Source organism: Amblyraja radiata, chromosome 17, assembly GCF_010909765.2.
Source record: "Amblyraja radiata isolate CabotCenter1 chromosome 17, sAmbRad1.1.pri, whole genome shotgun sequence".
In the NCBI taxonomy this organism is placed as follows: Eukaryota; Metazoa; Chordata; class Chondrichthyes; order Rajiformes; family Rajidae; genus Amblyraja; species Amblyraja radiata.
Window position 1 is genome coordinate 10,145,706 of NC_045972.1, and position 16,065 is coordinate 10,161,770.

General features: G+C 36.0%; 1 protein-coding gene across 7 annotated transcripts in view; it reads left to right on the forward strand.

The window, feature by feature from the left end:
* Positions 1-16,065, forward strand: part of wwp2 (WW domain containing E3 ubiquitin protein ligase 2) — a 176,423-nt gene that overhangs the window by 150,600 nt on the left and 9,758 nt on the right. For all 7 annotated transcript variants that reach the window (XM_033035734.1, XM_033035733.1, XM_033035735.1 and 4 more), the window contains 6 exons: positions 1,249-1,337; positions 5,138-5,297; positions 7,784-7,917; positions 8,204-8,344; positions 11,749-11,869; positions 15,684-15,788. In XM_033035734.1, the coding sequence (XP_032891625.1) occupies positions 1,249-1,337; positions 5,138-5,297; positions 7,784-7,917; positions 8,204-8,344; positions 11,749-11,869; positions 15,684-15,788 (750 nt within the window). The remainder of the gene's footprint in view (positions 1-1,248; positions 1,338-5,137; positions 5,298-7,783; positions 7,918-8,203; positions 8,345-11,748; positions 11,870-15,683; positions 15,789-16,065) is intronic.

The following is a 16,065-nucleotide window of genomic DNA, read 5'->3' on the forward strand; positions in this document are numbered from 1 at the left end:
TTTTTCTTTACAAGCACGTTGAAATTAACAGTTTTTTGTGTTGCGCATTTGAAGGTACAAAGGTACACTTTTGAGTAGAATAGGAAATGAGTTTTAACCAGCCTCATCTTACTTCATCTCCTCCTAATCTGGTGAGCACTACTATTATGAGATTGCAACAAAATATTGTCTTGCTCACCCTTGGAACTAAGCAGATTGCACATGTACTCGAGGAGTCAATCAAGCACTGATAGGAATTGCATTTGCATTTTAAGGTAAAATGTCCCAAACTTGTTCCTCTAACAGTTTACTTTGAGAGAAATAACTTGTACTGTTTTCTTTTCCTCACATCTGGTTCAAGTTGTCTTATCGGAAATCTCTTTCCGCTTCAGGCCATGGCTTCTCAACTAGTGAAAATTGCCTGAAAATTTTAGTACTTCTTGCCAAACTAATTAATTTTCCGTTTATAATCCACATTTTAAGTTGTACGTTTATGCCATAGCAGTTCTTAACCTGTTTCATGCCTCTCATCACATTTTTTGCTATCAGCATTTTACTCCAACAATGCTCCAGATTCCAACATTTGCAGTCTCTTGTGTCTCAGATATTTTTCGATGCCTTTATTGAACATTTTATTAGCTGCTGCTTCTGCTTTTCTCGAGCAGAAGTGCTATTTTCCCTCAATTTTATTATGTGAAAGGTACAAGTTGATTCCCTACACTGTCTGTTTATGACTTTGACTACATCTCTTGAGGCTCAATCTGTGCACATTTTCTTAACTGAGCTGTTTTGATAACAGTATAACAATACTAAAAACAGCCATAGAATGGGAGACATTCCACCACTAACTTTGGCCTTCATTCCCTTTTTGTATTTAGCCCATCTTTCTCTGTAATGCATACATTGTTTAATTGGAAAGTGTGTTCATTAGCTGCATAACTGAGCATGACGTTTTCTTAATATAAGGCATTTCACCATTATTGTGTGGATCAGTGGAATCAAAATAATATGATTCATTATTATAATTCCTTATACCACAATCTTGTAAATGTATGGACATTTTGTAATGTATGGACATACAAAATTGTAAATGTATCGTTAGGTCCTGATTGGAAAATTGAATTCTTTGATGTAGATTAAAGAAAAATTCGAAATGAAACTGCCACTAATTTTTGCATATTCTTTGTTTGTAAAGTAACTGTAAAAGGGTCCTGAATTTTTTTTCTTCGCAACTTTTCTATAAAATATTTTCTATCATATACAATACAGATAATGAATATGAAGCCATATGACTTGCGCCGTCGATTGTACATAATAATGCGTGGAGAGGAGGGTTTGGATTATGGAGGTATAGCAAGGTGAGTAACTCAGACAATTAGTTTGGTAACATATTTTATGCCTCACTGAGTTCAGTGGCATCACTTTCCCTTTTGAGTCACAACAGGTTAGAGCATTTTTGTGTTTAGAAATGAGAAAGAACAACAACGTTGTGGACATTCAGAAGCATCGTAAAAATGACAGATGATTGTGTTATCAATGAAAAAAAACTCTTTTTTTTTCATTATAGGGCTCTTGACCCATCAATGCAATCTAATTAGTTTGCATCAAGCTCTGGTGTCACTGTTTAAGTGAAGGAAACTTTAATTCAGAAAGTTCTTCTTTCTGGCTATGCCTTTGACAGTGCAGACATTTCACTAGTCAGTGTCCAGTGGAGGTAGCACATAATCCTCAATAAAATCCACACTATTCGGTCAATTCGGAAGTCTTCTGGTGCATGAAACTAAGGTTAAATGCTCTTGTACATTAGCAAACAAATGATATCCAGTTAAACATTGTGATCATCCATTGGCAAATGGTATTGAACATTAAAACAAATTAAAGCAATATTCTGGTCAACTAAAAATGCCACAGTTGTAAACTAGTGATTCATATTGCAGTTCAGTTTTAGAATTTTTTTCATTGTGTTGGCAACTGTTGATGTGCCTCCGATTTAAAAAGACTGGCCAAAATAGTGCAGGTCACAAATCCCTACTTAAAGAAGATTAGCTTAAAAGAAGTGTGCCACTTTCTTCTGTTCTGCTGGAAGTGTCCTTAATATTGAACATAGATGTGTTTTAAACATTATATTGTTCGTCTGTAAATTCCTCTCTTTACCAGCAAGGGTAACCCAAGTAGGTATAGCTTGAACCAAGAAGGTAAGCAAGTGAGTTCATGCACTTTACCATCTGAATTAATTTTAGATTATGAATTGCATGCCAATGGACAAATAATTTAATTTCTACTTTATTGTAAATGAAATTAGAAAAAAAAATGAGATGTGTAATGTTTACATATTGTGTATTCATATTCATATAAATATTTTAAGATTTCTGAAAATAAAACCACAGTCCTTATTTTAAGAATATATCATTTATATATGATTATTTTGTGAGTATATTGGCTCCTTGATTCTAATTAAATACTTTGTTATTCCATTATGAATGTTGCATCATTTTTCTTCACCTGGATTTATTTTCTATTTGTTTTCCCCTGTGCATTCAGTGTTGGGCAGTTTTCCATTACATTTTCTTATCAATGCATAACTCTACCGGACTAATCATTGAAAGAGTAAAAGCAGTTGTTTGGAATTATTTTTCTCTCTGAAAGCCTGATGAACACCAGGTCCAAATATGATGCAAGAAAATTTGGAACATTTGGGCCTGATAAGATATTTCAATTTGATGAAAGAACACTTAATTTTCAAGGATTTTTTGAAAAACATACAAAATACTAATTGATGGGAAAAAAGTTTCCAAATTTCAATATATATTAATTGATTTGACCTCATTTTTTATTTTTGAATGCTATATATACAGTAAAACATTATATTAGTTTTGACCTCCAAATTTCAATCTGTTGATTGATTTGATCTCATTTTTAATTTGTGAACACTATATATAAACATTGTATTAGTTTTAAAATACAACAGTGCACACTGAATATATGGTGGTTTGTTGCATGAAACACTAATTAAATCTTAATTAGAAGCTGCAGTTAATAATTAAAAATAAATATTTTTGACTGAAATGAAGTAGCCATCAAAAGCGAATTGTTGTGGTGAATTTAATATTTTGAATAAATATTGTTTTCTATATATGTTTTCTATAACATGTGCAGCTTCTAATGTGAACTGTTGGGCACATTTCTGGGATTGCTTTTTTATTTAATTTGATTTTCAAAGTTGCTAATTTTCTTGGTGCCTGTACTATTTTGAGCCTCCGTCATCTCTTCTTGAAGCCTCTTTTCTCTGTGACCTACCAGTGGTTTTACCCTATGGTAGGTTACGTCATGCTGTTCTACCACAGGGTAGAACCACGGACAGGTTGCTGAGAATCTTCCCTCATCCGTGGAACTCACTTGTATTTTTGCTGTTGTTTCATTGTTCCTTTGAAGTAACTGTACTCCACATATTAGTTGTGACTGTGTTTTATTGACAGTAATGTGAAGTATTGATCCTTACAGGAAATCATCAGGATGGAACATTTAATATTTAACAATAATATCAAATTAACGAGTAAAAACAATTATTGTTACAAACAAACCAGTTTCTATTCATTTGCTAATCCCCTGGAAAATGGAAAGTAATCATGTTCTCCCCTTGTAGCTTTGCATTTTGCCTTAATCAGATTATTTGCCTATCACAGCCTGTAAGGTGACGACTTCTATATCTCAGTTTGTGCCACGATATTGACATTCTTACAGCATCTACAGAGCAGTCTAATCTTGCCCTCCCTCTCACTCCATCCCTGCCCTCTTCCCAGTTCTCCGACCAGTCTGACTATCCCTGATTACATTTTATCTGTTTGCTTTGTTGTTACCTTCTCCTTGCTAACAATGATCTATTCTACATTTTCCTTGATCTCCACCGCTTTGTTGTCTCCTTCTCACATCTTAAACTGTCTTATCTCTGTATCTCCACCTCCCCCTCCCCTGACAGTCTGAAGAAGGGTTTCGATCCAAAACATTATCCATTCCTTCTCTCCAGTGATACTGCCTGTCCCGCTGAGTTACTCCAGCATTTTGTGTCTATCTTCAGTCTAATCTCTGTTCTTTCTTTTCCTTGGAGAAAGGGGCACATTCCATCCAATAATTTGTTTGAGATTGGGAATGTGACCATTTTGGGCAATTGTTAGAGATTCCCACACAAATAAACAGATATTTAGGCATAGCAATTAAGTTAATCATCTATTTTAAACATGCATCGATTTAAATAAAATATATGCAATGGTAATTAATTCACAAGCAAGTAGAAGATTCTGAGTTCTAAAGTGACTACCAGGCCACACTGTTCCCATGAGAATCGGTTTGTTGGTTCTACATAGGATTACTTAAAACACCCGATCCCTTTGAGTGTGGAGCCATAGCACAAACTCATCGTATCTTATTTATTAAATCATATTTAACTGAAGGATGCCCCAAAGTTTCATATTGGGATTTGGTACAATATAAAGAGAAGGTGGTTATGAAGAATTAGTGTACATGGGTGATTGATGGTACAGGCTTGGTGGGTTGAAGGAATGATTGCATGCTGCATCTCTCTCTGACTCCATGAGTTGAATATGAGTATTCTTCTATGCTAAAGACAGATCTGGGCTTAATGCAGACGAGAAATTTTGCCGAGCATTTAAATATTTGCGCCTGATTTGGTAATCTTTGGAGCTTGCTATTCACTGGCAGGTGTGAAATTGGTTTTACTTATGGGAGCATGGAAAGATGTTATGAGCTTTTATTTTTAATTATTACAGAAAATAGTTTATGTGAATAATTTAGTTGTATTGGAAAAATTAACATTGTTTTCAAAATGTCTTTACTATATTGTGTAATTACACCTGAGTTGCAGCAATTACTGGAGAAATGTATTAGAATTGCTGCCATATCAACAAGTCATTAGTTCTGAGTAAAGAGTCAGACAAGGTGAAATGAAGCTTTGCCTCCAACTGTATGTATACAAAATAATAGAGAGCTGTTATTTCTTGCATGTAGAATGAATAATTGGGGTGGTAAAAAATCTATTAATGCAAATTATGAATTGTAAATTTTAAATATTAAAGTGTGTTCTATTTTAACACGTTTTTGGTTGGTTGAACATTCATTTTTGGAGTTTATCATTGTTCCGTAGGGAGTGGTTTTTCCTGCTATCCCATGAGGTTCTCAATCCAATGTACTGCTTGTTTGAATACGCTGGAAAGAACAACTACTGTTTGCAGATAAACCCTGCTTCATCAATCAATCCGGATCACTTGACCTATTTCCGTTTTATTGGAAGGTTCATAGCAATGGTAAGTCGAGTGAATTAAGTATCTAATATCTGGTGCTCATACATGTCTATACTTTAAACACTGTGTATGGAATTTCTTTTTTTAAAGTACAACTTGCACATTTTGATAGATTTGTAACAGAAAGGTTGCTTTACTATAAAATGGACCTCTTAGACACTCCAGGAATGAAGACCCTATGTAGTGCCTTTTATGACTTAAGAAACACCCCATGGTATTTTGCAATCAATCAGACTTTTGCAGCACTGTTGTAATGTTTGGAAATGATTTTTTGCTCTGCAAAGTGCTACAGTAATATTGATTTTGTTAGTAATTAAATAGTTTGAATGACTTAACATAGGACCATGCGATTATCCTTTGGCTCTTCTTCAGATAAAGCCATGAATTATTTTGGTTCACAAAGTGAGTTAGCAAAATTACATTCACACCTTATTGCATTGAAGAGCCAGAATAGATTATTTATCAAGATCTTGAGCGTGGTTTGAACCCACACCCTTTGACATAAGGTGAGATAATACTATTGAGCCATCACTTACGCAAAAGTAACGTGCAGCATGCTCACTATAATTGCACTGAAAGAGGACTGGATATTTATTTTGCCAACCCTCATCGATCTGTGACTATGATGTGACTTTGACTTGTGACTGAGATGCTGCCTGACCTGCTGAGTTACTTCAGCATTTCAGTGTAAGCCAGCATCTGCAGTTCCTTCCCACATATACATCTGACTATTTATTATTATGGTTGATCTCACTTACTCATGTAGCAATGTACAAAATTTTGAGATTTAAAAAATCAAGTCTGTAATTTATCCCATCAGATAAAGCATAAAAAGGAGTTTAATTTGACACCTAATTCACTTTCATATCTCAAGTATTTAAAAAGTTATGGCCATTTTCATACTCGGAAATTAGCATCTTGTTCCCTATTGATTTTCTATGGACATAACAAAAAAGCTGTGATCGTGTGCAGTCAAAAGCCCATAACCTTCTTAGAAATTAAGAGAACTGAAATAAATTTTCAGTTATCGTAGATTGAACCATTCTGAAACAAATATAAAATAATCTTATTTGGATGACCTGAAATTAAAGCATATAATTAGTTAGTTACCCAAGTGTAGCTAATTTCAAACTTCAATTACTAGATCTAAACATCTATCCATTTCTTAATAAATGATTAACATTTTTAAATAGCCTAAGTGTCCAAATAATATTCATAAATAATTCACAATAAAACATGATTTTAAAATCTCATTTACATTAATTTATAGGCCAAATGGAAGGAATTTAGTGTTCAATTACTGCAAATTAAAGTCCATTTTAAATCAGCTTTCTAGTGGGTTCCTGTGAACGCGCTGGTTTAGAACGTTCACATTGCGGTAGATTTGTGCCCCCAAATGCCCAGAAAAATACTGCGGGATATAATGGGCCCCAAAATGAGCTACTCGCAATATTAAACTTTGTATAAAGGGATCTTAAGAAGCCCTTTTTAATGTAAAAATAAGCAGCCTACCTTCAGTTGTTTGCTCTATGAGACCCTGACAGCTGCCGGTGGTCGCGGGTTTAGAGATTGATTTTTAAACTATTATAACTATTATACAAGGCCTTTAAAACTAATAATAGCTTTTGCGACGGGGTCTTCCAGCGATTTTTCGTTAATAATTATCTAGGCTGAACATCTTCGATTGGAACAGCCTAGAGAAAATCGCGTTTTAAACCCGCCCCCCTCTAAACGGCGCCAAAATCGTGCACACCCGCAGCGACAGATTTTCAGCGACGCTTCAGGTAGGCTTTGCAACATACCTAACTCATGTACTCATTTAATCTCCCATACCATGTATTTTGAAATATAAATTAAAGTATATGTCATGTGTATGTTATTAATGTAGCATTTATGATCATTGTGATCGTATAAGACTGCTCTTGGCAATACATATACAAAGATAATTTTTACGGAGATCTCAATTCCTTATCTATTTAATTTTATTCAGACAACGACCTACAATTACTTTTATTACTGACTCTACAGTTACCTCTGGTGTATTTTAATAACATCTCTTTGGTCTCCTCCATTCAATTATTTCATCAGTAATCACTAGCTGACATTCAACTCTATCTAACTATTGCCATTTCGATCACACCACTGTCTCTACATTGTCAGTATTCCGTGCTCCTTAATTTTTGTTATTTCTTACGAGGATCCTCATCAAATGCATTTTGCAATTCCACATCTTCAGAGTATTAAACTGAAGTTGTTGGATATGATATTCCATCACAAGTTTCTGATGATCTGTTTACCTTGGATAATAAGGGTTAAGATAGTGTGCTTTGATTGTTGCATGAGGGAATTTCAAGGATTATTAAAACACTTGGGATCTTCTTTGCAGTTATTCTTTATCGGTCCTGTGGACACCACTTTAGGTCTTTTCAGAACTTTCTATGAGCAGTATTATGAAACATTTTGAAAGTTTTTGTTTTGTTTTGTCTTAGGCACTTTACCATGGTAAATTTATTGATACAGGATTCACACTGCCATTTTATAAACGAATGTTGAATAAAAATCCCACAATGAAAGACTTGGAATCCATTGACCCAGAATTCTACAATTCACTGCTGTGGATCAAGTAATTATTTGTTCATTCAAAACTATTATTTGAACAAACAGTCTCGTTGATTGTAAAATTATTTATAAATTGATTAATCTAGCATTAAAATTACTGAAATTGTTATAATTTTGTGTTTCTGTCTGTATTTTGCTGTTACGGAGAAAAAGTATTTGGAGATAATTTTACGGTGATACATAAATTTGTAATTGTTTCAGGAAGCAAGAACATCACAGTATTGAGGAAGACAGTAGATAAATCATCATGCTACTTGCTTTCCATTATTTTTATTATTATTCTCTTTCAGGGAGAACAATATAGAAGAATGTGGCTTGGAACTCTATTTTGCACAGGATATGGAAATATTGGGGAAAGTAACAACCCATGAGCTGAAGAAAGATGGAGAAGATATTTTGGTCATTGAAGAGAATAAGGAGGAATATATGAGGTTAACTGTCTTTTTAATGTTTTGTAATTTTAGTTTGGAAATTATGCATTTTACATTTCTCTAGCGCACTGAGGGAAAATTTAATTTTTTTAAATATATATATATATATATATATATTATATACCAAAGTCACAAAATCAGACTTTTATCAGTTTCTCCATGCCATGTACAACTTTATTACCTGTTACCTTTTCTAGTTAACCATCAGTTATTCATTAAATGTTGAAAGAAAAATATATTCATTATAATAATAATACGAGATGCTAGGAAGAGCTAAAAATTATACCACCCGCAAATTGCCAAATTATAATGTAAATAGTAAATTAGCAGGGTTTTCATGGATGATGCTGGCCTCACACGCTCATCACAGATCAGTTCACAAGCCTAGGGCCACAAAATCTAGGGGGCCTCCGGTCAAGGTGTATGATATTTTTGACTGTCATAGGCCTTTCTTACATATGCTGTCACAACGCATAGTGGTCTCTAAACAACCCTTCAGTAATTTTCCTTGCCCTGCATTTCAGAATAATACTGTTTTAAGCCGATAACTCGACACTAGCACTGGCAATAAATACATTTTTTAAAAGTGCAGCTTTCCAGCCCCTTATCTCATTGGCCACGCTCGGCTGCACATCGGTGTCAATCTGGTGGCACCGGGGTCCGTCAATCTTTCACACGTGCTCCAGTAAGCAGCGATGGCAGGTGCAGGGAACATCTTTGGATACTTGCAGGCTTCTAAAGTCAAAACTCAGGGGTAAGTTGGAAACTGCAAAGATATTTGAACTAGGAAGTTGTTTTGAACTACGCAAATTACTTAAAACACTCTTCCATCTTCATCTAGTTGTGGGGGGGGGGGGGATTTGGGAGGGGCCTCACGTGGAATAGCCTAGGGCTTCTCTTCATCTAAATCCGGCACTGCTCACAGGCTGCCATGTCCATCCTGGTGGTTGTTTCTTCTGTTATGCTGTCCCGACATCTACCCACCACCTACGTCTCCTGCATTCTCATAAACATGGTTACTATACCTACCTCTGACAGATTAGAATAAAACATTGCGATCATGGTTTTCAAGGGAAATTGGACACTTGGTTCGGAAAAAGAGAGAGATCTACAATAATTATAGGCAGCATGGAGTAAATGAGGTGCTTGAGGAGTATAAAGAATGTAAAAAGAATCTTAAGAAAGAAATTAGAAAAGCTAAAAGAAGATATGAGATTGCTTTGGCAAGTAAGGTGAAAGTAAATCCAAAGGGTTTCTACAGCTATATTAATAGCAAAAGGATAACGAGGGATAAAATTGGTCCATTAGAGAGTCAGAGTGGACAGCTATCTGCAGAGCCAAAAGAGATGGGGGAGATATTGAACAATTTCTTTTCTTCGGTATTCACCAAGGAGAAGGATATTGAATTATGTGAGGTAAGGGAAACAAGTAGAGTAGCTATGAAAACTATGAGATTCAAAGAAGAGGAAGTACTGACACTTTTGAGAAATATAAAAGTGGATCAGTCTCCAGGTCCGGACAGGATATTCCCTAGGACATTGAGGGAAGTTAGTGTAGAAATAGCCAGGGCTATGACAGAAATATTTCAAATGTCATTAGAAACGGGAATAGTGCCGGAGGATTGGCGTACTGCGCATGTTGTTCCATTGTTTAAAAAGAGGTCTAAGAGTAAACTAAGAGTAAACTAGCAATTATAGACCTGTTAGTTTGACGTCAGTGGTGGGCAAATTAATGGAAAGGATACTTAGAGATAATATATATAAGCATCTGGATAAACAGGGTCTGATTAGGAACAGTCAACATGGATTTGTGCCTGGAAGGTCATGTTTGACTAATCTTCTTGAATTTTTTGAAGAGGTTACTCGGGAAATTGATGAGGGTAAAGCAGTGGATGTTGTATATATGGACTTCAGTAAGGCCTTTGACAAGGTTCCTCACGGAAGGTTGGTTAAGAAGGTTCAATTGTTGGGTATTAATGGTGGAGTAGCAAGATGGATTCAACAGTGGCTGAATGGGAGATGCCAGAGAGTAATGGTGGATGGTTGTTTGTCAGGTTGGAGGCCAGTGACTAGTGGGGTGCTACAGGGATCTGTGTTGGGTCCACTGTTGTTTGTCATGTACTTCAATGATCTGGATGATGGTGTGGTAAATTGAATTAGTAAGTATGCAGATGATACTAAGATAGGTGGGGTTGTGGATAATGAAGTAGATTTTCAAAGTCTACAGAGAGATTTATGCCAGTTGGAAGAGTGGGCTGAAAGATGGCAGATGGAGTTTAATGCTGATAAGTGTGAGGTGCTACATCTTGGCAGGACAAATCAAAATAGAATGTACATGGTAAATGGTAGGGAATTGAAGAATGCAGGTGAACAGAGGGATCTAGGAATAACTGTGCACAGTTCCCTGAAAGTGGAATCTCATGTAGATAGGGTGGTAAAGAAAGCTTTTGGTGTGCTGGCCTTTATAAATCAGAGCATTGAGTATAGAAGGTACACAAAAATGCTGGAGAAACTCAGCGGGTGCAGCAGCATCTGTGGAGCGAAGGAAATAGGTGACGTTTCGGGCCGAAACCCACATTGAGTATAGAAGTTAATGTTAAAATTATACAAGGCATTGGTGAGGCCAATTCTGGAGTATGGTGTACAATTTTGGTCGCCTAATTATAGGAAGGATGTCAACAAAATAGAGAGAGTACAGAGGAGATTTACTAGAATGTTGCCTGGGTTTCAGCAACTAAGTTACAGAGAAAGGTTGAACAAGTTAGGGCTTTATTCTTTGGAGCGCAGAAGGTTAATGGGGGACTTGATAGAGGTCTTTAAAATGATGAGAGGGATAGACAGAGTTGACGTGGATAAGCTTTTCCCACTGAGAGTAGGGAAGATTCAAACAAGGGGACATGACTTGAGAATTAAGGGACAGAAGTTTAGGGGTAACATGAGGGGGAACTTCTTTACTCAGAGAGTGGTGGCTGTGTGGAATGAGCTTCCAGTGAAGGTGGTGGAGGCAGGTTCGTTTTTATCATTTAAAAATAAATTGGATAGTTATATGGACGGGAAAGGAATGGAGGGTTATGGTCTGAGCGCAGGTATATGGGACTAGGGGAGAATACGTGTTCGGCACTGACTAGAAGGGTCGAGATGGCCTGTTTCCGTGCTGTAATTGTTATATGGTTATATGATTTATAATGTCTTTGCATGTCAATCTTGTCCTGTATTCCCACCTAAAATGCATTAATAAAAAATTACTATAAAATGGAAAATTTGTTGAATTGAAGTATTTTTTTCAATCCATTGCCGCCAGGACCCATTAGTTGTCAGAGTTTAAAATATACAAATGCCATTTGGTTCAGTCACTATCAGATGTTCACAAAAATAAATATTAATTCATGTTTTCTTGCTCCTTAGGTTGCTGACAGACTGGAGATTCACCCGTGGAGTTGAGGAACAAACCAAAGCTTTCTTAGATGGTTTCAACGAGGTGGTACCTTTAGAATGGCTACGGTATTTTGATGAAAAAGAGCTTGAGGTAAAAGTCCACAGCATTGCCTATCTCATCTAATGTAAGGTTAATGCAATGGAAACCAAGTGATCGCATCTCAAACGCAAATATTTGTTTTAATAGCTTCCATAGCAAACAGGCTTTAAAGAAAGCACCCAATAAGACTAATGCACTTATTTCTTATGAATGCATTTTCAGGAACTAATTTGACGTACATAGGAATAGGAGGAGTAGAATTGGGACATTCGGCCCATCAAGTCTACTCCCTCATTCAATCATCTCTCCCTCCTGATCTATCTCTCCCTCCTAACCCCATTCTCCTGCCTTCTCCCCATAACCTCTGATACCTGTACTGATCAAGAATATGTCGATCTCTGCCTTAAAAATATCCACTGACTTGGCCTCCACAGAAGGCTGTGGAGGCCGTCAGTGGAAACAACCTCTCCACATCCACTCTATCCAAGCCTTTCACTATTCTGTATGTTTCAATTAAATCCCCCCCCCCCCCCTCATTCTTCTAAATTCCAGCAAATACCGGCCCAGTGCCGACAAAGACTCATCATAGTTAGAATACAAGATCTGAAACGTAATTGATTTCATTGGTGATTTCAGATCTATCGATTGGAATGCAAATGAAATTTAAGATTTTTATTATTTTGCTTTAATTTTTATTATTAACCGTCCCTTTCATATAAGGAAAATATTTATTGAAACTAAAAAAAATACTGCAGATTCTAGAAAGGCCACAACTTGGCCAGACAGGTGAGAAATGAAATACTGTTGGCTCTCATTATAACAGTGCAGGTGATCACAGACAGGCCAACATGGGAGTGTGATGGAGAATCAAAGGGCGGGGCAACAGGAAGGTCAGGGATACCCTTTCAGACTAAACAAAGGAACCCCATGAAATGTAGTTTCTGCAGTGGAGACCAGATGTGAATACCAGATCCACTACCGTTGTTTGGAACAGGTGCAGGAGAATCCCTACTTCAGCTGGAAGGATTGCTTGGGCCCTGGTTGTGGAGAGGTGTGGCATCTCTTCTGCAAAGACATGGGGAAAATGCCATCAGAAGCGGAGGTGGTGGAGACAGAAGAGCTGACTACACGACAGAAATGGTCCCTGCAAAATGCTGAAAGGGAAAGATAGAGAAAAAGTGATGGATTTGCTGGGTATGTTCTGCGGCCCTGCATTTTGCAACATTTATGTTCCTTCATTTGTAAATTGCTCCTTTACCTTTTATGTTTCTTCTCTAACTGCCCCATTAATCAATTGAGCGGATCACCCATGACAATCCTATCCTTATCCGATCACAAATATTCCGTTTATCCTATCCATCCCTTTACAAGTTCCCTGCAACCTAGCACATGATTGTTTTCACTTTCCCAGTTCGGACAAAGGATCTTTGAGGCTGGAAAGTTAACTCCATTTCTCTTTGCACTGATGTTGTCTGACCTGCTGTGTGTTTCCACATTTGTTATTTTTTATTATACTGTTGAGTGGAGAGAACAATTGGTATGAACATTGATATGGAATATGAGCACAGAGTAAGTTATTAGAAATAAAGGCAGAAGATATTTTGTTAAGTGGATATCCAGCCTCCTCAAACTCCTTAATTAAGATTCCCCTCAATCTCTTCAATTCTGAAGAAAACAACCACATGCTGAGTTACTCCAGTATTTTGTGTCAAACCATATCTTATTCATAGACACAAAAAGCTGGAGTAACTCAGCAGGACAGCGTGTCTATCTTCGGTTTAAACCAGCATCTGCAGTTCCATCTTACACATATCTTATTCATCATTTTCTGTGGTTAAACGTTCAAGAAGAGAGTCAGAAAATTGTGTATATTAATATCATTAAACATGAATAGTGATAGTGAAAAACATCTTGCACCAAAGAATAAGTGATATGTAGCCCTTGGCATCTGCCTAATGGACCAACACTATCAGTTTGTATATACAGTGCTCTTGGTGGCCGGTGAAAAGGGGTGAAGATAGTCTCTGATATACTATCGCCAATTTTCTTCTCTTGAAATCTGTTTAATTCTCTTTGAATATTGGATGGAGTACGAAGTATTCTCCCATGGGTCATTTACATCCACCTGGAATTATTATTGGTGAAGGTGGTTTCACTAATCAATGAATTTGTGTTGTTTATTACTATTTGATGACCTGTTCTTGCTTTTCATTTTGCATATTAGATCAGACCTTTCTACTTGTTGGGCATTGAAAGTTGACAACAGCTACTATAACTTTTAGAAAGTCTTAATGTAATACTGGTTAGTTTAAAATATATCACACGATTAGCTTCCTTTGCCTCCTTGGTTTTTCACTCACCAACAGTACAAACTACCCAATGACCTTTCAATTTAGATCTGCATTTGTGTTGTATCATCAGATCTTGAATTCAGTTCAGCTGGGACTCTTTGCTTGGAATAATTGCTAATTCTTTGGAATTCAGCGTAGCATTCTTGCACTATAAATACATGAAGCATAATTGATATCTTAATTTGTAAATAATAAAAATCCACGATTTTAAATATACACCCAAGAAATAACAGCATTCCACAGATAAAGGATCTTTCCATTTTGGTAATTTTTGTTTTTCTCTCTACGGCAAACTTTTGCATAGAAAAAGATTGGAGTGCTTTGATTAAAATGAAAGATACAGGCATGACTATATAACATGATTTAATATACCAGTTATTTAGGTATGTGTTATTAACTTGTCACTATTAGATTTTCAACCATTTAAAAAAACGTAAATCTGATTAAAATTGATGTTTCATTTCTAAATGCTTCATTTCTAAAGTGTAAAAAAATTTACAGACATGGTACAATTTTAAAACATTTCAGTGCAACATTATTGTACCTAAGAATGAATAAACAAGGCTGGAATCTTCTGCAGAGCGGCAAACCAGAATAATTAGCATAAACAAATAGTACGTTAAAAAAATCATTGAATGCATGCATAATTTCCATTTGAAGTGGAAATTTGAAGTACTTAATATTGATATGTGTCCAGCTTTCCCATTATGATGTATATCTATGTGCAAATGCACAGGGAATTTCAGCCCACCACCCTCAGTAGCAGTGAACATCCGTGCTTCTTTTCACTTTTAATGGCACAAATAGGCCTTATCCATCTGTTTCTTTCACTAATGTATTTGCATAAAATGATTTTTACAAGTAAATGTAAAAATGTAAAAGTAGTGGTATTCCCTCGTCATTTGTTCTACATTATTAAACATTGCTTTTATAAAGTAGGTCCACTTCCCATCACTTCTACCTCTCCCACTTACACCTAAGTAATTATTTTTATTTACTTTCATGTTCTGTTCCAAACCAACGGCAAGTATTTTAATGTATTGTCAATACCCCTCAGCAGATCAGTTCCTAATAATATATTGCTATTTTTTCACTGGTTGAACTATCTTAATATGTTTTTGTTCTTTGAAATCCTGTTCTTTCATCTTTAACCATTCAAGATTAATTGCTAATCAATGAGGATTTTCCCAGTATTTCCTCTGCTTGTGCTTTTAAGTTCCATGTCACCAGATCAACATGTCTCATTTCAATAGCCAACACTACTAGTCATGAAATCCCTTCCATGTCACTTTTCAACTAAATAGATAATGATTGATGTATAAATTGCAGCAAACTTAATAGTTCTATATGTAGTTATGCACAAATAATACTAAAACGTTGTCATTTTGTAATAAAAAAAATCTACAGAAAACGTTCAAAGCAATAAAATGCATAGAATCTCATGTGCCACAACAATGGTCAATTATTCTACAAACACGTTTAATCAGAGATGGCAATTGATTTTGCATTTACAGTTAATGCTATGTGGAATGCAAGAAATTGACCTGACTGATTGGCAGAAGAATACCATCTATCGCCATTACACGAAGAACAGCAAGCCGATCCAGTGGTTCTGGCAGGTGTGTATCCCAACCTATGCAGCAGTAAAAAGGACTGACAATTCATTTTGTTATGTGATACGTCAGTGTTAGAGCATCTGCTGGTGATCTGTATTTAAAGGTCACCAGAGCAAGCTTACCATGCCATTAATATGTGTCTGTATCTCTTGTTATTGGGAAAATTGGAAAATTAAATTGTTCAACTATTTTACTAATTTTCCCAGGCTGCAAACATAAATGAAGCTTACATTTTTTTAAGCCCTTGCACAGAGTGGTTGCTTCGTACATAAACTGGCGA